The sequence below is a fragment of the Phasianus colchicus genome, chromosome 5 (assembly GCF_987193195.1).
Source record: "Phasianus colchicus chromosome 5, bPhaCol1.hap1.1, whole genome shotgun sequence".
In the NCBI taxonomy this organism is placed as follows: Eukaryota; Metazoa; Chordata; class Aves; order Galliformes; family Phasianidae; genus Phasianus; species Phasianus colchicus.
This window is the reverse complement of record NC_143440.1, coordinates 19,915,518-19,942,213: the sequence shown is the minus strand read 5'-3', so window position 1 is coordinate 19,942,213 and position 26,696 is coordinate 19,915,518. Positions and strand designations below refer to the sequence as shown.

Below are 26,696 nucleotides of genomic sequence, written 5' to 3'. Positions count from 1 at the left end.
TCAGTTCGACAGCAGGACAAAAGATTTAGATAAGTTCTCATTTGCCAAACGGCTTCAAACATCCCTTATCAGAGAAGTATCAGTCCTGAATAGAAACTTTTAAAGAAAATGATATATTGTATAGGCAGTGGTCTAACAGGAAGCAAATGTTATTGCAGTGAAAATAACTGCCAGTCTCCAGTGTGCGTATGGATAACGTACACATGAGTAAATAGGACAGAACCATCGGAGTGATGGAGAAAATTTTATCTGATTTTAATGAGACTGCTTCTGGAGAAATTGATTTGAACACCGAATAAATATTATTCAATATCTATGTTTTAAATGTTCCTATATGCCAAACTTATGTATAAGCAATAAGATACAGAGAACAAAAGAGTACATTTATAAATCTGGAGGTTCACTAACAAAAGAGGCATTTTCTCTACACTTGCATGGCTGAAAACAATGGAAAAGGGAAAAGGTGTGAATGGAGGACACCTAATCAGGAAGGACAAGGAAGAACAGGGAAGCAAGTGAAAGCAAACCGTGAAATGAGCTCAGGCTTCACCCTCGGTTTCTTCATTAGTAATGAATCATGTTTCTTTATAATGGGCAATACTACTTTCCCTTGAAGCTCTGCAGTTAACCATTCAACGGTCCCTGCATAGGAGCTCCACCGGTACTCTTGGATGGAGGCAGGAGGCCTGGCTGCCCCTGCACAGCCAAACCACACCACCGCCTTCGCCTCCACGTTCCTCCGCGCGGGGCCTGTCTGCCTGTGGGATGGCAAAGGACTGGTGAGACACTGACTGCTGCCATCACAACAGTTCCTAAGTTGAACTACTGCACTCACATGCTGCAGGAGGAGCAGCTGGCAGCTTCCTTGGCCTGCCTTGAGCGGGCACATGTGCTCTGCCTGCTCTTTGAAAAGGTTCAAGTTGCATGGCAGAGGTAGGTGTGATACAGTCCCAAGCTGCTGTACTCGCCCAGCAGCGAGACACATTCTCTCAGAGCGGCTGCCAGTTTGCTGGCGGGGCAGCCCCTGAGCTGGCCAGAGGGCTGTGTGCTGCCTGACCCAGCTCGCTTGCTCTGCCCAGGGGTGCTGGCTGGCCATCGACCATGTGCTCCGCGCCAGTTCACCTCTGGCTTCTGCATGGGAATGCTGCGGGGAGCTACTCATCACCTCTGCCCACACACACCACACCCTGCTGCTTTACAGACACCTATCCATTAACAAAAATAACAATAAAAAAGACCCCTAGGGAAATATACTTCTGAGAACCCGTTTCACCATGAGTCTTGCTAACTCACTGTCCCTGCGTGACAACTGTAATCAACCAAAGCTACGAAACAACAGATTTTTCGGTATTATATGTTGTGTCAAGGACAGCTTCTTACTTACAAAAGCAGGTATCTACTGAAATAGACATTACCTGCCTAGCTGATGATCGCTGGCTCAAACCCTCTCCCTTACCAGCTGCCCGCCTGTGCCTGGCACTCTCTTTTGCAGCCATCTCACGTTGCTGCTGGGACAGGATCATTAGCAAAGACAGCAACGGAAGTTTTACCACAGCTGCTGCATGTCTGAGGTTGCTTCATTTTTTTTTCCTTTTATGCCAACACATAGCACTGTCTGTTAGAGCTTCCAGCCACTGAATCATGTCCAGTCACCAGTAGAAGGAAAGAAAAAAAAAAAAAAAGCAAAGCAATGTATTTTTCAAACTGTGGAAGTCACGTAAATGCAGGTCTCTGTGATTTTTACTTTGAATTGGTGTTGTTTCTTGAATCTACCTGCTGGCAATTGCTAAAGTTTGATTATTCAATTTATTTTTGTTTTCTTTCTTTTTCTTCCTTTTTTTCCTAATGAGAATTGAAGGTTATTGTACTGAAGTAAGATTGCTGCACTATAAAACACAGCCAGTGTTGTCTTATACAGGAACTGGAAAGTCCCAAATCCAGTGCATACAAAAGGGAATTCAATTACATGTTTAATTGTATGCACAGACTCCAAAAATGACAGCAGGTTTCTTTAGGCAGCAAACAGTTGCAGAGGCTTGAACTTTAAGTTGCAATTAGCTGAACTTTCCGTCTGACTGAGAGGATTCTCCGAGGAAAACCCCTCTTTCCTCTGCTGGCTGCTGTTGCACATCACTGCCTGCAGATTCATTCATGCACCGGGCTTCTGCACTGTGCCTTGGGTGGGGTGGGCCCCAGTGAGGGATGAAAATCACCGCCAGCTGCTGCTGATACTACTGCTAATGCTGCCGTGGAGAGCCCTGTGATTTCACGGGAAGGAAGCTGATAAACATGCAGGGCTGAAACAATTTTCTCTGCCACCCCTATTAACAGCAGCCACAATGGTCACTGACAATTACAGTGTCTGATGGCTGTAAGCCTGGCTTTGAAGTGATTATTATCTCCCTTGAAGTGACAGACAACAGTGCTCCTGAATTTCTGGAAAATGGCAGAGGCTGCTCCAAAGTGGCTCTGCCTTCCAGCTGCCAATAGACCACAGAGAATGGCCCAAGCCACCAGATACACCACTAAAAGTAGGCTGTAGGAGTGGGTTTTACTCAGTACCAACCACAACATCTTTAGCAGAGAGGTACAGGTGACAATCCCAACCTTGGTCTTGCTTGTCTCACTTTGTTCACTTTCCACTAGAAGTCTGAAATTCTGTAGTCTAAAAATTCAATTCAGGACCGATACCCCAAATTTGATTAATACTTGCTCTTGGTTATCATTTGATGCTTATATATCATATTTTGAACAGCATGACTTATTCCAGTACACTATTGTATTCTTTTCAGAGAAGGCAAGACTACAGTAGTTGGTCCTGGTCATTTCACCATTATCCTCTCTGTGAGCTAGCCATATACATTCAGACTTAGTCCTGGAAAAACTATTTCAGAGAACAGCTCTTTTGCATGGGATTCTCTTTCAAAGAAACATCAGTGTTTTTTGTAAATAATGTAATATATGTTATGTGAGATTTAAAATTGCCTTACTTTATCCTAACACATGCTCGTTAGTCTCAGAACAGAAATACAGAGCAAGAAGATGAGAAAGCCAGTGTGGAAGCCTTGTTACATCGTCTCTGGAATTTCCCCAGAGTTCTTGGGCACCGTTTTCCTCTCTTCATCATTTTTTCCCCTGCTTCTCTATGATATATTTCACTACCAGTCAACTGCACTCAGAACTAAAATTACCCTTTTATCAAAGCAAAAACACAGTTACCACAGGACTTCTACTCCATCTTCTTACCCAGGATCACGATCACCAACATCCAAGCTGTCCTTTTAAGGCATTTATCCAATCTCTTTATCTAATCACTTCTTAAAAACAATCTCTTAGCAACCTATTTTCAAACTTAATTATTGCTGCTGTCTAGCCGTTCCCTGTGAATACCTCCTTTTCTTTGGCAAGAGCACTGCCATATTTGTTTGTCCTTTTTAATTAACACATATCTCACAGATTTCACCTCTATATTTTCCTCTGCCATGTGAAAAGTACAGATTTTACTTATTCTAACTTTTCACACATTCCTATTATATGTTAGCTTGATGGCTGCTGCAATCTTGATTTATTACTAATTTCTTATTTTTCCCTGTACCTTACAGTCAGTTTCTAAATTAGTGGAAATCTTTGCAGAGGTTTACATTAGTTTCCTGCCTGGATACTTTTCAGATTTCTTCTCTAAGTTAAAATTCTTCAAGACTTATGATGTCTATATAACCAATTTTAGTTGACTCACGAATCCACTGTGCTCCTTACCATGCAACCAAATATCATTTTGAGCTTTTCATTATTTTTCCTCACTGTATTTTTCTGCTTTTTTCCACATTCTTTCATTTGAAATGCTTTTGCTGCTGTCCATTAATAAAAACAATTTTTTTTACTCTTGTATGAGATTCTTTTCTACAATATCAAGTATTTTAGCAGCAATGAACTCATGCTTTACTCTACTCTTTATACTTGTCTATCAGCATCTGAGGACATCTCATCCTGCTAGCACATTCTTGCTGCAGTAGAACCTCATGCACGTTTAGGTACTAGATAAATTACTGCAGTATTTGTACAGCCTTCAAGTCCCGGCCTATGAAAGGCATGGGAACAGTTCTGGAAAGAAAGACACACCAGGTATGGGAGAACATTTCATTTCATCTTGGCTTGAGCTACCAGTGGTTTTAAAACATTTAGTTAAAGAAGTTCTCCTCACTTGTATGATGCTATCTTCTCTCATTAAGCCTTTCTCTTCCTGTTTTCAAGGTAATGGCTCTGCATTGTGGTGAACACTGGGAACTAAAGAAGCAACAAATATTTCTCCAAAGATAGCAAGACAATCTTCTGCCATGGACTGTTGGCTCTTTGTGTGAGAGCAGTTCAAGGGCAGACATATAACCTTTCCATTAAACAACGATGGAAGTCAAAGTGAACTTCATTTAAGTTTCTTGGCAGCTTTGGGAGAATAGCCAACACATACACAAGTGAATAAAAAGCACAAAGAAGTGCAAATAACTTATTTAATCTATCTCATTTGCAGATTAACATGACACATGTAAGCTAAAAGGCTTCCTCTGTGATTGACTGATAACTTGAGGAGCCCTGTCCTGCAACTCTGACACCTCTTGGATGCCAACAGAGAACCCCTCCCTCCACTGGTAGACTCATTTTCTGCCTTTGCACTTCATCTTTGCTCCTACTTTTGTTTCAGTTTCTTCCAGTTTAGGGATCTACAATTCTACAATTCACTTCTTGCTAATCAAGGAAAACCATGAGAGAAATGCTTTAACAAATACATCATGCCCACAGGGGAAAATCTCCCCTCAGAGCTGTCATTAACCAGTCTGCAGCTAAACTCTCCTCGCCTGTGAAATGTGGCTCAAACTCATCGGACATCAGAAATCATATCAATACCACAAGTACCCCTCCCTCACATAGCAGTGACACAAGAATGGTCACAACAGCACTGAACTCAGGATGAATCAGGTTTTCTATATCTTTCCTTTAGCAGTCACACTAACTGTAAGCCCAGGATGTTTCCATTTTTGCCACATTCAGTACTAACAGTGTAATCAACAGCTATGACCAGTATCCTGTGATGCACAGCGAAGTCATTGGTTTAAAAAAAGAAAATAAAACTACCATTAACTGCCATTTTGAAGTCATTACTGACTACAAAGTCATGCTGGAATGCACTGCATACCAGCGAAAATATATTGTAGCTATAATCTAATACCTTGCTAAGCCATTAAAGAAACTTCCCCGTGGGGCATACACGAAGTCTGACATACTTCAGCTACGCTGAAGAGTAGATGGTGAGCTTTTCTTCCATGCCTCACTGCAAAATTGTACAACTCCCTGAGCCAGTACAGACCCCACTTCTTTAGGACGCTCTTGGCAGCTCATAAAAGGAGAAATCAGTTGAGCAGGTGGTAACCAAAACACTGTAATTCTCCTACAGCACACAGACTTGGAGTAAGCCAAAGTCTGTCTTGGATATTCCTCTCATGCAGTACTCCCGCCCTTTCTCTATAGACTGCATCTATATTCCTGATTTTAGCAAGCACACTTTGGAACGATGGGCAGACAATTCATAGGAAGGAGAGCAGGGAAGGTTCTCCAGCTATCCCAGATGTGCTGAGAACTGTTCACTCTGACACACCCATTCACAGCCCGGCAGCACTGCCACCATTACAGAAGTATTCACTGCTGCTCAAACAAATGATATATATATGTACCATATGCACAAACACAGCCCTTGGGTGACAATGGCAATGAAAAATGTACTTTGTTAGATTTCTGGAACTGATGACTGGAAAAAAATAATGTAGAAGGATAATTGTTGCCCTGACCACAAAGTGCCTCAAGGCAGTTGCTGTCACAGTGAGAGTCTGCTAAAAGCATGGCCATTTCCCTCGGACACTGCTGAGCCTGCACCACACCAAATTTCTAGAGCATTTTTGCTGTTTTGGACCACAACTATTATTTTTTTCTCTATATGAACATTTCATTTATGAATACAAATATGTGAAGCAGATAACCAAGCCACAGAAAGCTGACTGATACACAATTAATTTTGTAGGCACTTCTGACGCCCTTTGTTCCAAACTCTCATCAGTCAGCCCCAAAGAAACCTTAAGAAGTCAGAAACAGGCATGCTCAGCAGAAAAGCTCTGTAAATTTCAATCGCACAGATCACTGCAGTTGTGTTTCTGTTCAACAGGCTGTGTCCAAACTCAGACTGTATTAGCTGTTAGTTCAGACCCGTGAGCTCAGGAATACAGTTGCTGTATGCTGGGGGGGGGTTCCCTCGCTCCAGCTTCCAAGAGTGCTGGGAGAGCAAACCAAGTGTGTAATGTTGTTGAACGCAGATTTACCAGAACTATTCCAGATTCCCAAGCATACTTCTGCTCTTAATTTAAACTTTAATGCTCTATGACTCCCTTTTTATGGATCCAGAATTGTCATTTACAAGCAGTACACAGCTTTCCCTGGTTGCACAGAACAGCACAGCCCAGGCTACAATTCCAAAGCATCTTCAATAAGTCCTGCAAGTAACAGTTTATACAAAGACAGATGCAAGAAAGCTGTTAGCTATACAGCAGCAGAACCGCTGCTGTCTGAAGCACGAACTTATCAGCAATCATAAAAAGCTTCATTCATAAAAAACTTACGTGTCTCTGTTAGACAAAGCTTCAGCAAGCATAATCCAAAAGTTGCCCATAAGTAGAAGTTGGCCATTGTTTCCTCAGAACTGCTTTGCAAAAAAAAAACAGAGATCCTCGCAAGCTGTAGAAGGAAGAAAAGCCCCGGCGCCTGTTAAGCCTGCAGTCAATGAGTCTGAAGTTTGCTGCACTTTTTATTCTGATTCAAAGGAACTGAAGTAATGACATAACTGGGAGGGGGAGCTCCATCAAAAGTCACACCCATATTGCAACAAAAGTTACGGAGCAGGGCAGGGGGGGCCGCGGGGGGCCGTGAGTTCTGACTAAGCAGCTACACGAGTTTTAAAGAGGCGCTAAGCCTTCTCTTCTTACACAAGTACAGGCAAAAGTTGTAGCTGTTGTGCTTGCAGAAAAATGTGTGTAATCTCTCATGAGGTAGCTCAGGAAGGCACCGATTGTTGTAAGCTCCCCCTCCTGCCTTTTACAATCTTATTAATGTAAACTAAGTAAACATAAAGCAATACAGCTTTGAGAACCCAGCTAAACACCTACAGCTGCCTGGATGTTTCTCCAAAATATTTTGCTAATTTTGTCCCATCTCATCATACTCTCGCTCTGCAGTAAAATTTAGGGCAAGCAAAAATACCTGCTTTGCCACGGGCTCTCCTGAGATGCTCCTGCTCACAGCCGGAGGATAACCCCACACAGCAAGTAAGTCGAGGCTCCGTCGCCTGCAGCCCGTTCCACCCCGTGCTCCAACAGCAGGTGGGTAACTACTCAGTGCCAGGACTGAGGACCAAGGTCAGTGCTTTATTGTATTGATGGTACAGCATAGGGAAGGAGTCGTTCCTCCTATTTCCAATTCACAAAACAGAGGAACAGGATGAGAGCACGTAGCAGTCTTTGGCACGCAGTGGAAGTCCTGCTTCCCAAGGGAGACACAGAGTGTGTGGGGTTCTTTGGGACGCCACAGTTAGCAAGACACCACACAAAATCCTTGGTGAAAACCTCAAAGCTCCTGCAGATAAGAGAGAGGCATGTCTATTGCACACCCTGGTGATCTCACAGTGTCTCTCTCAGCAGTCATGAGGTGCTTTATGTGGTGGCACAGGGGCTTCGAGGGCTCACCCAGCATGGCACGTCCCACCTATAGCAGCCAACAGGGCGGGCAGATGGTATTCCCCCAGTTTCAGTTTCACTCAGCAAATTCAAAGTGAAAAGTTCTGTATCAGATCACCACGGTGTTGATACAGAAGAATTTTCTCACTAGTTTTTAATCTCAGCTAACACGATCAGTGGAAAAATACTGACAGGTCTTTCCAGACACGGGCACAAGAACGTTATACTTTGCCTTTCCTTTGACTTTTGACTTCAAGATGGCTGGCATCCCTTCCTCCGTCAGCTGGCTCCTGAGCAGCAGGTTCCAACAGGCTTTCCTACAGGTCTGGGATATCTGATGGGACAAGGTTAAAGTGAAAAGTTTTCCTCAAACCCAGAGGATCTTTTTATTAAGAAACTAGCAACTTTGAAGTTACAGATTAAACATATTTTGTTTTGTGAATATGTTGCTTTTCCTTTTGAAACAAATGTTTTTAAGAGCAGAGCAAAGATTACCTCCTATGTAACTTACTGTTTATAGGAGTGAAAATAGTTCTGTGAATCCCTGTACATTTATACCTATGTGCAGACATCTAACTTTATGAATGAATGAATGAAGCTTACTGGGATTTAAAATGCTGTATACAGTTAAGGCCTGTTATATTTTACTAAGGATCTACTAAGGAAATATCTTCAATTGATAAATGTCTTTTGAAATTCACGCCACATGTGAAACAAAGGAATTGAATATTTAAATAAAATTTGGATATTTTTGACTGCTGTTTGTTTGTTTGCTTTGGTTTCTTTTTAGATAAACATAAAATACTACTCTGTGAATGTCCTGTGTTCCAATTTAAATGGAACAATAACAACAAAACAAAACATGTTTTCTTTACCATGGGTAAGTGGAGAATAATGTTCATTTCAGGGATATGGGTAAGTGTTACAGAAACAACACTCTTATTTTACTGGCAGTGGAAATTCCTACTCTCTCCATGGACTGAAGTTTCTCATTCTGTCTCTTTTGACATCAGATTTTTTCTCAATTATTTGATACTTATTTTAGACATCTCAATACTTCTGCATGTGTTTGCTGGGGGCTAGTGATATTCCAAAAAAATCCGTCTCTTGTTTCCTGAAATTGGGCTAAGATTATACATATTTAGGTCAGGTGCTTAGATGTTCTAGTAACTAATACAGGTGGAAAAGTCAGATGTGTACAAGAAGAATAATTCATCATAGTATGTCATTTCATGCGATAAACCACAGAAAGAATAATGAGTATATCCCAAGTCAGTCTGACCATTTCACATGCCATCTGCTTGCATACACACCAGTCTAGGACACAGACCTGCATTCCAGATCCCTGAGCACTTCAAAGTGCTGCCACTAACAAATAAATAAAAAGCCTGAGATGAAAATATTTCCTTAGTTCCCACCCAAACATGGAATTTCTCCCTTAAAACATGTTGGCCTGAAGTAGGCAATAATCCATATTTGGCCTGGGTGCAGGGCCTGATGCTATCCAGAAAATTGAGTCAAAGATGATGTTCATCTCTGGAAAATGTATAGGACGTACAATTTTTCATAGAGAAATAAATAAGTTCTGGTTTAGCTTGAGATAATCCTAGGAAACATGAAAATCTTGAAGCAGCTCTTCAGCTCAGGAAATGTAGCAGAGCATTGCTTCAAGTCGAGGCCATCAGTTCATTTCAATTGAGAATTTGTTCCCCTGACAGTATTGTTAACAACACCCATTACCTTTGGCCACAAAGACTTAAATTATTTGACACCAAAAAAATTATAAAATATTAAGTAGCACCAAATGAACTGGATTTTCAAAAGAGAATCCATCAACAAATCCAACAACTACAATTACAAAACCACAATGTTTAAAAAATTGTCTTGTTCAGAAGTCTTTGACACAGCAGATACCGTGGTCATGACGGTGCTATCTATAGTACAGGAGCACCAAAACAGCTCGTTCATGATTTTATCACACATGTGAACTGTAGCCAGCATCAATTAATTTTGAAAAAAATCCTTCTAGGGAGTACATGATTTGGAGCCCTAGAAAAGGAACGTGTGGCTTACAGCAATATAAAAAGATGTTTTTTTGCTGGAATTCCCTTAGAGAATGAAATTCTGGTCCAGCTGAAGTCAAACATCAAAATTCCATTGGATTCAGGAGGGCAGCCTCTCCCTGTAATGTATATTTATTTGGGTTTTATCACATCTACTGATTGTCAAATGAAAATACCTGAACTTATGAAGTAAATGAGATCATTGGAGAACAATTTCTTTACTAAAATTGGAACAACTGAAACAGGGGGAAGGAAGAAATTTTGTTTCTGTCAAAATCGCTTGCCTTTTTTTTTTTTTTTCAAAAATGTGAAAAAAGGATGTTCTTAATTTGAAAACTTCTTTTTCTATTTTCACTGAAGGAATATTTTTAATAAAGAATTCTTTTTTGAATCTATTTTTATGAAAATTTCAAATCATGAAGAAAATTCAATTATCATGCAGGCCTGAAGAGCATAATCTTGGTAAGAATGAAAAGTACAAAAAATCTCATTAGGTAATTCTGTTCATGGCAGCATACATTCAGCATAGACTACAGTTGGTGTTTGAGCCTGGCTGTAAGACAGTTTGGGGCTGGAAGGAGGACTTTATACCCACGTAACTAGGATCTCAATAAGATATGGCATTTTTAATAAGATTTCCTCCTGTGACCCCAGACTGCAATCTTGTTTGCCACATTTCAGACTGGATTTAATTTTCACGATCAACCCTGAAACCAGGTTTTGTAATGGAAATAGTTGTAAATGCTTCAGTGTAGTAAATCCTGTACTGCACACTTCCTGGGCTCTGAGTGCTGTTGGGAAGGCAGAAGAGGAGGCTGTGCTAGCCTGAGCCAGAAAAGCTACTCTTTTGGCTGGAGGGCAAAGCACTCCCTTGGGAAGTTGGGCACCCGGTTCTACTCCCATCAGCCTTTTGTTCCCAGATGTAATTTACAGTTTGTGTCCTGCAGAGAGTCAGGAAGATGAACAATGGTTGCTAGTTGTTTACTTCTGGAAAAGGCAGCAACCCAGATTGGCACCTACCGCGCAGATTCATCATCCTGTTTTACTGGTTTGCCCCAGATCCCTAAACAATTTGCTAATCCAATGCAGTCAAAAATCTCTAAGTCAGAATCGCTCAAGTACGCTGCAAGAAATGCTTTGCAAGAAGGTTTCCTCTTCAGCAGACTGTGTAGCCCTGTCAGCTTCCTCGCTCCTTCTGCCTCCAACAGATCAGCCCCTGGCTGAACCCCCTGGCGCACAATGGGGCACCAGCAGGACATCCTGGCACAACTACCCATCCACGTCTTTCACACCATTATACCCCATTAGTTACTAGGTCACTGCTGGAGATGGGGTAGGATCCTGGACAGAGCACATCAGCTGCCACCAAAAAGCCGGCACACAGAAAAGATGTACTGCTTGCTTGACTCACAGCCAGAAGCAGCTGTGTGAGGGCTGGGGGAGCACAGGGGGAACTGAGAGATGGGGGGGACATATTTTCTGCAGGTGGTTTTGGTTTTCCTCTTCTCCTCTTGCTTCCTGCTTGGCCCTCCCAGCACCCACTGCACAACACGAACATAGAAATTTTCACACATGAGCTGCCATCTTGGCACTAATTTTTGTCTTCCTGCTTTCGTTTCTTGCATTTGCCCTTTACCAATGAGTAAATCATGCTTATACCAGGCCATCTCCAGGATGTGCGGTTTCTTGTCTTCCCCATTCTCCTCCTGGTTTTGACTTCTACCTCCACTTCTCTCGTCTGCACTTTTTTCACCTCTCATCCTTTCTCATCTGCTCTCCCTTCTATGCAATGTGTTGGAATAACAAAGTCGAAGACTTAATGCTCCAGATGAGCAGGTGAGCTGTACAAAATGCAAAGATTCGTATTACTCAGGAAACACTTAGGATTTGCATAAACAAACTGCTAACCTCACTGACAGATAAATCTGAGGGGCCTGCTGCACCTAATATGGGCCTGGCCAGAATCTTTCAAAGTCAAGGCAAGCTCTGTGCTGATTTTGAGGAATTTCCATCACTCAAGCCAGCTGTGAACAATGTTTGGTTTAGTCTCAGTATCTGTATTATGATAACATTTTTTTCGTGTATGTATATAATCTGAGAAGATAGAGAAGTTCCATCAGACTTACAGTCAAATATTTTCCTATTTAAAAAAGTAGAAACTGAGTCCTAGCTGGATTCATTCATGGAACAATTCCTATTCGTACAGTGTATGTTTGTGCCCATCTTGCCACAGCCACATATAACACAGCCACATTTAGGCTGTGCCCTAAACTTAGCAGCGTGGGAATGAGTAGTTAAACTTCTCTTTTCCAGTTAAAAAGAACACTAAAACCAGACCTGGCCTGAACGTAAACAGAAACTTACTGAATTTCAGCAGTCTCCCTGTTAGTCAGTTTATGACCGTTGTGAAAGGTGGAAGGGAAGGAAAAGTATCCTAATTTTAGACCATAATAGGCATGTTTGTTTTCAGAGACAAAGATAATAGCTGGTTCCAGTCTGGCTCTCGGAGGAAAGGTGCAGGTGTGTGCACGTCAGGCAATGAGCAGGATGAGGAGGCCAGCAGGCGCAGCAGTGGGAGCATTTCACTACTCAACTTCCTGGGTAAAACACGCATCAAGCGGTCTGACCTTTCTCAAAGCCTCAGTTAGTGCATTGCTGGAGCATCTTATTCCCCACAGAGCATTTCTCTTGCCTCACTGGACCTGCAACTATCGTATTCTTCCCTCCCTTCCAAAATAAAATATAGTAAACTGTTAGTTCTGCAGATTAAACATAGCCAGCAGTAAAGGACTTTGTCCCTTCCTGGTGCAATAGCAGTGGCTTGTTTACTCAGACTTGATCCTTCACACTTGGGCAAAACAGCCCAAGCCTAGACAGCTGTCTCCATGGCCCAGCTGGTAAACAAGGAGCCTGAGACCTAGCAGCACTCAGGGCCTCTCTGCTAATGAACTTCAGTTCTCCATGTTCCTAAATATCTGTTAAATAAATATGTAAGAGAAGAGCTGAATGCTATTACAACAGAATGAATTAATCACAGAACTGAGAATTGTCACATTAGACCACACATCCATTGCCTACATCAGCACTTGGCTTAAGTAACAATGAAAGCTAGTCTTACAGAAATGAAAAGAATCAAATAAAAAAAAGTCTCTCATCTGAAATATTATGACACAGTTGGTAAGAGTTCAATTATATAATAAAGTTGGTTTTTTTTTTTTTTCATAACATACCTGGCATAATACAGCTTAATCTGGGTGCATGTTTCCTGTTGACCAAAAGCTGATATTACTGAAGTGCTCTATTTTCTTTGTCTTTTCTTTAAGGATATTGAACAACAATAGTTTGTGTTTGTTTTGGACCTCAATATCTCTGCCCTTTAAAAGCACATTAGCAAGACATCCTGGCACAGAGGCTTAAAGAGAGATCAAGAATCCAGGAGATGTATTCCTCCTCCCAGTCTTAATTCTACAGACTTGAGACAGTGACACAATACTGCATCCATTCTCTCCAACAGTCTACAAAAGACAGAGAAAAGAGGAGAAAAATATTAACTTGAATATGATTTTGAATTGTGCTTGCAATTCAGTTGCAGTCAGTTCAAGTTGGTTTTTGAGAGACATAAGACCTGGCAGGGTCTTCCAGAAGCAGAAATTTGCAGACAGAAATTCTATACAATAAAAAAAATAAAATTTATTGTTTAATGCAATTGTAAATTACAAAATTTGCACCATGCTGGTGACTTATATAAATAGACTAATCATCAAATATCAGAGCATCACATGATTACCATTATTAACCAACCCCATTTCATCTTTTGATTCCTGGACACTGCTTTTCAATCATTTGTGATTCATTCGTAAAGAAAACACTTGTTTTAAAAATTTACCAAATTCACCTGAATAATGTACATCTAAAATATTTGCACTATGTTTACAACCTCTTAATTTGTAGAAATGTACAATTGGTAATAAATAAAGTATTATGAGCTATTTGTTCACCTCTAAAACACTACTTATGTATGCTAAACATTTTATTGAAGTGTTGGAAAGATTAAGCAGGTCATGTCTGAACAGCATGTTGAACAAGTCAGATCTGGAAAACTATTAAGACTCCTTGAGATGTTAAAGTTTCAGCCAATTTACATTAAGTTTACAAGAAATGATGCATGTCTGAGTCATCTGAGATTTTAAAGATACAATATGAGAGCAAATTTGGTGACATAGAAATGGATATGAGAACTACCAAGGGAGACTGCAGTTTTTCCGCCGTCCACTGTACATGGAAGTCCTATCTGCAAAAAGTCCCTCTTCCTATATTTTTGAAAGATACATTAAGACAAAGATGTTTACATACTTAAGAATTTATCTAGAATTCACACTCCACCAAGTTTGCTTTCTACAATGATGTTGTGAACTCTTCTTTAATTGTTACAAGGAGTTCAGTGAAAAGTTTTTCTAAAGGAATGGGTAGGAAGAACAGAAGGGAGAAAAAGCCAGACAAATCTGGTACGAGCGTAACATCTGCACAGCATTATTTAGGAAGCAGGAAATGCCAGACAGTACCATAAAGAGTATTGTACTAAACAGGTTTCTGAAAATCTTGGGACAAAATGGAATGCATCTAGGGAACTCCTGTAAAGTTTCTTTCCCTTATACAGGAAGAAATCACTGCTTGGTATTAGCTAGCCTAGGAGGGATAGATCTACATCAACATCAACTCTTACACATGTATTACTCTCTAAGTGATGAATTATACAAGGCATATCTCAAGGGGCATAGATGTGAGATAGACAGGCTATGAACGCTCAGCAGTCTGGTTCAAATAAAGATATAAGGATACTAGAGCTTATCTCAACTATTTAAGGATTCCTTTTTAACTTCTCCCTCCCATATTCAAATCCAGTTCTCCAATCCCAGTCTAGCTAGTTTTTCCTCTCTTCTTAATCTTTTCTCTACAGACAGATATTTGAAACTCAGTTTGCATGGCCCTGTCCTTACTGAACTAAGCTACTAGAGAATACGTTGCTCTATATCAAGCTTAGCCCACCTGAGAATTAATTGAAACACTCACAGAAAACTGAAAAATAAAAGATAAAAATAGACTATACACTACTAGTCACAAGCACCCAGAAACTCTCACTGAATGTCTGAGGAGGCCCAGACTGCACCTCTCCTGAAATTAATCAAGTCCTTCCAAAATATGGGTGCATTATGTAAAGAACACAGCAGCTCCTTTGCACAATATTTTTAAGGATGAGAATTTCAGAGAATAGAAATAAGTGTAATCTCTATCAGCAAATATAGTCCTAGTTATTCACACAGCGATTTTCTGAGTTAGAATGCAGCCAATACTATAGAATTGCATACACATCTACAAGCAGGTAAGACCAAAGTATTAGATTGCACTCTTTTGTGCTGTCCTGAGAGAGTGCACTAGGCACTGAACTGCTTGGTCCCCTTGAGCCAGTACTCTCTCAAGCATTCACACTGAAGTTACTCCATTCTAGCGGAATATTGAACCAGAGAAAGAAATCCAGCCTGTGGCTGGATGGCCTTATTAGACTCTTGTGGGAGAGCCTCGGTCCTCTTCCTTCTCCCTTGGAGAGGTAGTGAGCATGCATATGCGTGTCTGCATAGCAAAGAAAGTCCTAGCCAACTGTCAGCTGAGCCCGCTTCAGAGGTGAAAATGTTGGAGCTGTAGTTATAGAGTATTGCATACAATTAGACCTGCAGATAGAGCTAACTAGCTGGGCCCAATCCATTCTCATAATGATCTATGGCTTTCAGGAACTCATGATTCTACATAGCTCTGGATATACAAGCTGGATACATCTCTTTGCTCTTTTCTGCTGGGTCCCCAGAGATAAACTAACCTGAAGAACACAGCATATTGCAAGATTTAGTCTTCTGTTACTAGTAATGCTGCTTGTGATTTTTCAAGTAGGAAAGATTATAGACTATATCACCCACTGAAGTCCAGAGAAGTATGCCCCTCCCCCACCTTCTCTTTTTTTTTTTTTTTTTTTTTTTTTTGCAAGGTTCTGTGAGATTTTCTATTTTGCTAGTATGGATTTAGGAAATTATTTAGCAATAAACTATTCATTAACAGATTTTGGCCTTGTCATGTAAGAAATTACTGGCCAAAGAAACAAGTCTTGTAGCCATCATTCAGCAAGGAGAAACTCTTCCGGAGATCCAATTGGTGTGAAAGATAAAATTCAGAGAGAAAAAATTGAGCTGAAAATTAGGAAGGGTCTGCTATGGTAACAGTTACGTAGTAGAATATCTTATGAGAACATGCTCACCCTAGCTGAATGATGAATGACTATTGCTTTGTAACTATGAACTTATGATTCACTGAAGAGCATCCCACATCTCCTCTGCCACACAACTGAAACTTGTAACACCTGAACAGTCTCTGAAACCAGTCATAGGAGTTAATCACACTGTGGTGGGATATGCCACTCCTCAGAGGCTTTGTTGCAGACAAAGAATGCTTTCAGTCACACAGCTGTCAAGATGAAACCCAGCTAGAAACATCCTCTCTTGGAATACAAGTATACTTCATTACTTGGTGTGAAAGGACATATATCATTTAACCCGTATCGTACTCGTGTTATTGATCATCTCACAGACACGGTGGATTTTACACACCCCAAGAATCCATGTCATCATCTCTGAAGAATGAGAGATTCCCAGCAGATGGCCAATTACTGGGTGGAAAATAAGGAATACTCTGAATTTCCACTTATGAGACTGGTCCTCAATGGTTTCTTAATGTGTACTCCAAAAGAAGAATTGATTTATCTATACTTCACCCTACTTGGTGCCTTTGTCATGGGCAGACAGCCCATGTTCTGGGCTGTGTAATTCAATTAGAAAATAGCAAGATCAACATCTTAGAATAATTTCTGCCTACTGCTTGCTATTACAAGTTCTTCAACACTTCCTACACAGAACTACTATTTTGCAAATAATGGTCACTTTTGCATAGCATGCGGTGCTACGGAATAGTGGAAACAGCAACTATGTAGCTATAACTTTTGTTGTGAATTCTTATGACCAGAATGGTACTATAGGACAGAAGCTATTGAAAAAAAAAGAGTCACAACATTTGAAACATGAGTATGAGGACTGGTCTAAATACAAGCTTTTTTTTGTTTGAGATTATTTTAACATCATTAATGAATCATTTTGCGCCTGCTGATGCTCAGATCCATGAAATACATAATGCCATCTTCTTTCAAGTGTGGTAGTAGGGTACAGAGGTATAGAATATAACTCCTGATATATCTTTTGCCACTGAAATATCAATTCTAAAGAGAAAAAAAAATCTCAAGCAAAACATACTTCAGATGACAGCTAAGTTCACTCACGTGTGCAGGTTTAGCCATGCACCAGTGACCATACAAATAACACATAGAATACCCTCATGAATTTGAGAGCCACAAGAGAAATTATAGGAAGCTGGGAAAATAGAGGAGAGTTCCACAAAAGGCTCACATGGTGATGATTCATCCTGCTTTTTGGGGGGTAAAGCTGAGCTAGGCTGGACACATAGACAACTCAGTAGCACTGGCCTTACGCATTCTTTTGTACAAGCAGAGAGTCAAATTCACCAGAAGCTTTAGTACCAGTTAAGGCTTCCACATTTCCCAGTGCTAAGAAGTTTCAGAATGAAACCATATAAGGGTCATGAGCTACAGTTTGATCCTGTCTATCTTTCAGTATTGTCCCCAGTTCCTAAATGTAAAAAGTAGATTTAGACTCCTAGAGGGGAAAAAGTAAGTTCTTGATTTGAGTAGATTCTTTTTTGATATCAGTGGAATTTGTCCTAAGACAAATTCTGTGCAGGAATTTGTGCAGGAAGCAGCACAACCAACCAACTAGAACAACCATTGAAAATGACAAACACAAATAAGAGAGAAGCATTAACTCTTGACAGCATGAACCCTCTCACTATCTTGAGGATCTGAATACTACCTATCAACCAGTCCAAGATTTTGTGAAGAGAACAGCAGTGACTGACAACACAAACCAAATGGCATTAAGCTGTATCTGTCAAAGACTTCAAACTTAACTTTAAAATAAAAGGAGAGGAGGATACAAAGTAAAGTTTTAAAAATGCTGTCTGTTCCATGCTTCAAAATTTAAAATCAAGTTCTATTTCCTCCTTTTGATTATAAAGTTTAGCTTTCTTCAGGACCCGCAAGCTATCCAGAACACTTATAAAGGTAGAATATCTCCATTAATTCAATATCCCTCACTGAAACTATGTTACCTTTTTTCCCTGCTTATATCCTCAAACCCAACACGGGATTTTAGTAAGGGATTTTAGTGGGCGGGGGGTGGGGTGGGGTGAGGAAACTCCAAAGTGTCAAGAATTTTCATAAACCTCAGCTTGCTTTCTCTGTTAAAAAAGACACACTAGAATTTGCATTTCTGGCAATTGTAATGAGGCAGAAAGAAGTGCAAAAAGCAGAGAAAATATGAACCTGGGGAGAATTCTGAACACTGCTTTAAGACATATTCTCAAGTTAGAAACAAGTCAGAGAAACAACATGAGCTGTGATACAGACAGAGAACACAGTTCTACCCAGAAGTTAAGGCTGTGTTGTCTCAATCAGTAATCATTTGCACGTAATCACCACCTACTTACACGTTCCGGATAAACAGAAATTCACTTCTGAAATTTATTCTTTAATTTACCATCAAACACATTTGTTTAATTATTCACAAAAGCTTTTGAAATTGAATCAGGATCCCTCTGTGGGCTTTATAAATAAATTCCAATTTCCAAGTGAACAAACACGTTTTTCACAGCATCCAACTTAGTCCAATAATATCTTTCCTCTGCATGTGCCTACATGATGAGTGAAGGAAAGGAATAAACAATCATTCCAAGTGCTTGGCAATGAACTCTCTCTATTATTGTCAAGAAATTGCACATCAGATGAGAAGCTGCAGAGCTTAATTAAAAGGAAACACAGTTACAGTTTGTTACTTTCTTCTTAAGTTATGATTTATTTTAAACTTGCAGAAATCCTCAACATCCTCTTAAAGGAAATAAAGATCTCAGAAATGCAAACAGATTATAGAAAGTACCAAAATGGCATTCAAGGATTGCTTGGTTTAAATATCCCCCTGTATTTCTGCACAGTTACTCTACTGTTTGGACTCCCTTGCGACTATTATTGGTGTTAGCTTTAGTGGAGGCATTTTTTTAAAAGAGAAAACCTGCGGCAGGTCTATAAATACAAATGCCTACTTTTAAAAACAAAGACTGGAAGGGAGAAAAAAAACTAAAGAAAAAAAAAAACAAACCAGCAAGCAAATGAGAGAGTTATGATATCAGGTTTCTTTGTGTCTATTTTCATTCTGAAATGCAAATGAAGGCTGAAGCCTACACTCTAGCATACAGCAATACAAAGATGCTTGTACACACATTTGAAATATAGATTTTTTTGCGTTATGTATCTCTCTATATACTGCATGTAAAATCAGCAACTTTATGAATCACCCATTGCATATTTGAAGAACATGGTCTCCTTGAAGATCTTAAACCTGACAGGGTTTATCTAAAAAAGGGGATAAAACTGATCAGCACTTTGAAGACAAAAGGAATTCCAGACATCAAAAAAAAAAAATCACTACTGCTGCTACTAAGTACACTTTAGAAAAGAACATTGAAGTATGCTCTCTCTCTGGTGTGAGGGAATAGGTATTTATCCTTACAGATTCTGCTTTACACAGGTAGGTACCTACTGATGATAAAAATAGGCACCTCATTTCAAGTGACTGTTCAGGGATGTGATGATCTGTGAATGGAAGAATTCTCTTACACAGCTGAGAAATAAATCTAAATTTGGAAGAAATGTGAGCTTTCAGAAGTGGCCCTATTCCTCTCAACATTTCCAGAAACAGCTGTAGTAAATATCTTTTATAAATCTCATTTGGAGATGCTTGACTCTCTTTGTCCACTCTGTAGGGAAATCTGGGTGAGGTTTTGGCTTCTGCTCGGGCAGCCAGAAGGCTGACACACCTAATTATTAAGCATTCAAGTGCTTTACAAGGTCTAGTCTGAAAAGTAAATTCCTCAAAAACTATGTCAGCGATTGAAAGGTCTCAATGGGACTATTCTTGGACTTAAATTTGTGAATAAGATTAGGTATTTTGAATTTAATATATTTAAATCTCTGAATGAGAGATTTCATGTTGCTAAATGATCACTGATTGCCACATAGACATTAGTATACACTGACTTTCTACACATCTACTATTTATAACTAAGCAAATGGAGATTGCTGCCATGTTATTTGCACATCATGATAAACTGCTTTTCAATCCTCCCAGACTGGCCACTGAAGATTTGAGGCAATGGCAGAACAAGATTTCAGTGCTTTTTCATAGCTCTGTAATCTAAACTCTGCCCCCCCAAGAAAGTTTTCACAAGATATGAAAGACCGATAAGTTAGGAAAATATGAATTAAAACAAAAATTTGTTGACATTTTGCTGGATCATTTTCCTTGTTCTTTCCCAAACAAATGTAGGAAAGACGTGTTTTTTTACAGGGAGCAGCAAGCAAGGAAACATCAATCCTACATGTCCAGGGCATGAAAAATGAAAATCCTTATCACATTTAATATGCATTGCATTTGTTTCACACAAACCTCAATTAGGAGACCATTTGAAACAAAGTGTTATTTTACCAAATTATTAAATTATTCTTTGATCCTTAATATCTTGTAAATGGAAATGAAACGTTCATGCTTTGAGCTCTTTTCAGATCTGTATAGCTCAAAAGTGCACTGAAGAAATTAAGCCACTTTACTTCTGCCAGTGACTCAGAATATAGAAAAATAAGTATTTCCTCTACAACACTGCATTTTCTTGCAGTCAGAAACAGTGTTTAGAGCTGTGGGAGGCATGGAAAACACCCTGTTTTGCTTAGGAATTATCAGATAGACAGGAGCAATGCAGAGGTGGGGAGCTGAGCGAGGAGGGAGTGAAATAAACTGGCAATTGAATGAAGCAGGAAAAACAATTATAATTAAGGAAAGCCAACTTAAAACGTGATTCCAGGTGAACATTTCAGAAGGCAGTTTTACTGCCAGCCTACAAAGAAGTGGAAGTGAGTTGAATTTATGAAAGACATTCAGTTCTCTCGAGGTCTCTGTCACACTGGAATCTATACAGGCAGAGTAATGATTCTAACTGTAACAGAAACATGATTACTGATGTTGTTTTTGGGTTTTGTGTGTGTGTCTAAGACCTAAAACTTGCATCTTTGTGCAGCGCCTCCTCTACAGAACCCACTGAGGAAACTGACATCACATTATTTTACTGTTTCTACTTCCCCTTTCTACAGTGCCCCAAAAGCCGTTTCCCCTGCATTACCAGTAATATCACCTCTTCCATCATAAAAAAAGTACCCCATGTTCTTCCCTAATTTTAACAAGTAGGCGTTTTACATTTTTTCAGTCCATAATTAGGTTTTATAAAATTTTTGTTAAACCTACTTTTCTCTAGCAGGATGTTAGGTCAAAAATTCAGTCCATATGAATTTTCTTTAAACGATCATTTAGAATTTTAAATTGAAACGGTGTTTGAAAGTGAGCTAGGCGTATTTTCCCATCTTTTTATGCAGTAAGCAGCCACGCTTTGCCATGTGGGAATTCTCAGGGCATCTCTAAAATAGAGATGAGACTGAAAGCACAGACTTGAAGGTGTTGAATACAGAGACATGTTCTGTCACATTCCCTCTTGAATGCAGGTTTCTGTGTCATTGTACAGTTATTGGCTCATCAACCATCTATTTCATAATCCACTCAGCTTCCATTATTCCTAACTGCTACTTAGAAACTACTGATGACTGCGCATTTTGTTCAGACAGAAGTGCTTATGACAACAAGAAATTCCCAGATAAAGAGAACTATTTCTCTGTTAAAGACTCTCAGAAACACAACTCTTACTGTCTTTCATACCACCTAATACAAGAAATGTTTGCCTGTACTTCCACTCATTCGGCAAAGGGATAATTCATTTTTATTCTATGGACCTAATGGACTAATAAGAATTACATCAAGAGAACAAAAAGAGAAGTTGAATTAACCTGTTTGTTCAGAGAAATTTTCTATCCAGTCTGTTGCCCTTTTATCTCATTGCTTAAAAAAAAAAAGCCATAATAAGTAAGTTTTTTCATGCCCTCCTTTTTTTTTTTTTTAAACCATAAATTTCTTCCTGGCCCCTGTATACATGATTGCATAGGATGAAATAAGATTGGACTCCCATTAATGAAGTAGGAATCACGTCCAATATCAATTTTTAGAATGACAGTCTTTTCCTTACTGTACTGCACTTCACAGCATACAATTTTATAGCCCTTGTATAGAATACAATCATAGTGAGGATTTACTTCTGCCAATGACATATTTTTTCTACACACTTAGCAGATTGTAAGATGTATGCTCCCAAAGCAACAGTTACAGTCAGATTTTCCACCACCAATGAGATCATAACTAGAATTAAAGAAATTCTTCTTCCATTGCCTATAACATTCTTTAATATTATTTGATCTCTTTCTCAATTCTCTAGGCTTAGGACACAAGAACTAAGCATAAATTATCTGCTTCTCACAGCACTTTAAGCAAAGTGTTCATCATCCCTCCCAACTTACAAGTCAGAACGCTCTATTTTAGATAGCTTTGCAATTCTGACCTATAAATTGTACTGACTGTGTGTTTATAAGGAAATGCGCTCACATTTACATACTCATTTATGCATATTCAGATCTTAATGGAAGAAATTACTAGATTAAGCAAGAAAGTGAAGCAGTTTTAATCAGTGCTGATGTTTGTGTTGAGCCTAATGGTTTCTCTTTCAGAGAGTCAGTCTGGATACAAACCAAACACAAACCAAGCAATTCCACTGAAACGGACTTGGTCATTGGAAGAGATGGAATTACAATATTTAGCCAGAAGTTCATTCTTATTAGTTTGGCCTTAGGAAGTCATCGATATCGTGCTACAATCAGAAATAAATTGGTCAGTGTCACAAAAATCCTTTACAGTTCTCATTGTGACTGCACTATTAAAAAGAGGAGAATCAATACAGCAGTGGATATACAGAATATTGAAATATTCTTCTTTTCCAACACCAACAGATTATTTAGTACGTTTATGATACACATTGTTTTGGACATATACAGATGTGTACACTTCAAAACTGAGCCAAAAGACATACACTATATTACTAAGAGGATTTGAGGATGCACTGTAGTGTCCATAAATATTCTGCATGGCTTTTGCATGATTAGTTCCATGGTAATTATGGTACGGTATTATTTGTACAGGAACTGCAAAGATCAGGAGTTTATAAACAACGTTATATAAATAAGCACTAATGAAGGACTACTTTGACAATCTCCATGCATGTTTACTGCTGGTCTACATTCAGTAAAGACCTGAACCAATATCACCACCACTGTTTTTAAAAAATAAATACATGAGGAATGAAGCTGGTACTTTCACAGTAAGAAATCTTTGGAGTTTGCTACTATTTTTTCTAAATAACAACAGAGTCAGTAATGATTCAAAACGTCAGGATTTGCCTACCGATGCCCCTGATGACCTTTCAAACTTTCACTTCAAGAATAGCAAATAGGTTGAGAAAAATTTAAGCTTAAACCCAATTTAATCAAGTTTCACAGGTAAATCCGATGCATGCTCCAATTCTGTCATGCTTTGGTGATCTCAGAAATAAAGTGGTTACCATACAGAACAGCTCCTTTTTTATATATAAAATCATCCTATTTCTTGAATTCCAGAGCCAAAACTTCACATGGTTTTAATCACGAAACACTGAAGTTACCCGGAAGAACAGAAGCAGCAAAGCTACTGCCTCAAAGTAGCTTTCACAGCCTATACAGTCATATTTCTGCTTTTCTATTATGTCCATTTAGCATTCCTGTATTTGACTAAAAAATCCTTGTCAATGATGTTTACACATTCCCAGAAAAGTATTAAAGTTACAAGTTTAGTCATAGCAGCAATTACATTCTCCTTGCTTTCAATAAAGTGAAGTGGTTATAATAACATATTAACACAATAAAATAAGAGCTAATGCATAACATTTTCTTCAGTAATTTTGGCAGTAGAACTCTAAGGAATGTTAGGTTGTATCAATTTGAACTTATCAAACAGTATCAATGACAATAATCTCTATTTATGTGCTTGATTTCAAGGCTTTGTATTTCTCCTTCAGACTACTTTATAGTACCTTAGGCATTATTTCAACATCGCTTGGTGCAAACTGGATGCACAATGAATGGCTCCTGGGTCTTGATATGTAGATGCTGATTTTCAGTCCATCATTAATTATATCTGCTGATCTGGGAAAAAAGTATTATGTTATCTCACAAAATTTGTTCAGCTTTAATTGCCACTGAATTAAATATTAAAGCAAGGGAACCATTTTTCATAAATCCAATACTACTAACAGCAGTTACTCTAATTATCTTTCTACATAACAAGAAGAAAATTTCTTTGCAAAAGCGATTAAATCTCCCCCGATGTTTACAAATCAAACATTGTAGAACTGACTGAGAATTAAATTGGCTAAAATTCAGTAAATACAAAATGAATCCGGGCTATTTTCATTGTCTGTGCTAAGCAAAATGCAAAAGCAAATAAGCAGAGGCAACTGCAAAAAGGCAAGAATGTTCTTCCTCCCAATATACGTTCTGATGCCCACTACTTAAAAGTTGGTATCTGCTGTATAGTTGCAGACTCTTCTGTTTTATGGAACTACTGAATCTCAGAATCATTAAGGTTGGAAAAGATCTGTAAGATAATCTAGTCCAACCATCCATCTACTAACAGCATTGTCCACAAAACACACACAAATACAAAATACATACAAAGTGGACAGCAATCCTATATTTTTAGTCACAGGTACCATTAACGATGCAATAACATGTTTCATGCATGAAATGCATAAATGTGTGATACTCATTATGTACTTACCTGAAATTCACACTGAGGGTATCACCAGCACCAGCAGCAAGGATGGAAAAAGCAAGGCATTACAGCCTTCTGGATGGGCCTGAGGAAGAAAAGCTTTTGAAAATAAGCAGTTCGAAGAGATTATTGTATATTGCAGAGCTTTTCTGTGAAAGCAGTTTAATTAATGAACCCAGAATCATTGCCTTGGTTCTGGGGCCTCAAGATGAAAAAAAAAAAAAAAAGCAGAAATCAACATTATTAGTAACTCTCAGCAGGTTACATGAAGAAACAAAAGTCATGCCAAGACCTGTGTTTAATCAGCTTGAGTGGCTAAAAAGAAAAATCAAAGGCAGTGAAGAGCAAAGTTTACTGAAGACCACTTGACCTAAAGAAGAGCACAGAGAAGGCAAAAAAAGAAACAACAGATTCTCTGAGAGGTCCATCTGTATGAGCCCTCAAACACATCCTTGCTAGGATGCACATGCACAAGCCCCAGGGTACAACAGTCCTTTGGTCACATTAGCAGTGCTCAGCAGATCTGAAGCTGTGGGGAAGATCAGGTAAGATTTTAGTCATTTGCTTCAGTCTGCACTATCCTGGCTGTACTCCCATCAGTTCCCAAACCACATCTTCTACACCTGACTTAGTAATATCTACTTGGTTTTTTCTAGCCATTCTTCATGTAATAGTATCGTCTTGGTCTTTGCTGTCATGCTGTATATTTATTGCACAAGCACCTGGAATAAAACACCTGGTGATTTTGCAAAAATGAAGAGGTGTAGGTTCTTCACAAGGAGGTTCAGAAAATCCAACTCATTGTCTGATATACACTCATCAAGATTGTATTTCACTACTGCAGCTATACAGCAGCTGGTGAGCGTAAACTTGGCAATGCCTCCTAGCAGACAAAATGACGTTCAAATGGGGAATCCAAGAAGTTTGCCAGGACTCTTGAATTTAGCCTTGTGTATGTCTTGAAAAATAATAGCATTTTTATTGTTTTGTAGTTTAGATAAACCGTTCCCCTCCTTCCCACTGTCTGAGTCAGTTTGCCTTTCCTTTTGTAATTACAAGAGAAAATAGTGCATGGTAAAAAGGTAGATTTAATTCCTTCTAGACTGTGAAATAGCACATCAAGTATCTGCAATAATTGGTAGTAGACAGTTTATAAAAATCAACCAAGATTTTAGTGCTGCTTCTATGAAAGCCACCAGGGGAAAACAAAATAAACAAACAACCCATGCAAACAATTTCAATGACTCATTCCTACTAAGGAAAAGTTAGCCTCACACCTGACAAAGTTCTCATTTTGCCTTGAAAGCAAAGATAATGCTTAACTGAACAAGACATTGAGTAAAATGAAATAGCTGAAATATATATGACTTGAAATATATTGGTTGAAAGGAAAAAAATATTACATTTGGAAAGAAGAAACAGAACATAAATGTTACTGTGTAAATTTTTGGTTTAGCAGTTCCTATTAAAAAAAAAAAAAAATCCCAAACCCTGAAAAAAAAGAAAATCAGAGAAAACAATTCAGACAAAGGTTTGGTCTAAGGCACAGATATAGCCACATGCGTACAAGAATCTTCTTGCCAGTTAGTTACCAATGATAAAAAAAGAAATGCGCATTGCTGCCCTTTGTGGGATTCAGTTTCCTGCCTAGAAGACTGTTCTCTGCTTACAGTTGTAAAATATTACATGCAGCTGTACTAAAACACAAGGCACAGACCAATGACGTGCACTAGACTGCTGTGTATAACTGAACTGTCTGGTTGTTTTAATCACTGCACCATGTTTTACATCAACATTTTCTTACTTTCTTATTCAGAGTAAATGGAAGATATTTAGAAGCAAGTGGA

At 39.0% G+C, this 26,696-nt stretch overlaps 1 protein-coding gene and 1 long non-coding RNA gene across 11 annotated transcripts in view; both read right to left on the bottom strand.

Moving 5' to 3' along the window:
* Positions 1-6,922, bottom strand: part of CD44 (CD44 molecule (IN blood group)) — a 60,218-nt gene extending 53,296 nt beyond the window's left edge. For 3 of the 10 annotated variants that reach the window (XM_090140777.1, XM_090140778.1, XM_090140779.1), the window contains exon 1: positions 6,660-6,906. In XM_090140777.1, the coding sequence (XP_089996903.1) occupies positions 6,660-6,726 (67 nt within the window). In that variant the 5' untranslated portion in view covers positions 6,727-6,906. Of the gene's footprint in view, positions 1-6,659 lie in introns of all 10 variants that reach the window. The other 7 variants (XM_090140780.1, XM_090140781.1, XM_090140785.1 and 4 more) reach the window with 6 other exon arrangements.
* A 379-nt stretch (positions 6,923-7,301) lies between these two features.
* The window catches only part of LOC149917791 (uncharacterized), a 34,769-nt gene continuing 15,374 nt past the window's right edge, over positions 7,302-26,696 (bottom strand). Inside the window, exons 3-6 of the long non-coding RNA XR_016466814.1 lie at positions 24,856-24,934; positions 24,110-24,221; positions 13,063-13,347; positions 7,302-8,103 (exon numbers count right to left, since the gene is read on the bottom strand). This is a non-coding gene — a long non-coding RNA (uncharacterized LOC149917791). The remainder of the gene's footprint in view (positions 8,104-13,062; positions 13,348-24,109; positions 24,222-24,855; positions 24,935-26,696) is intronic.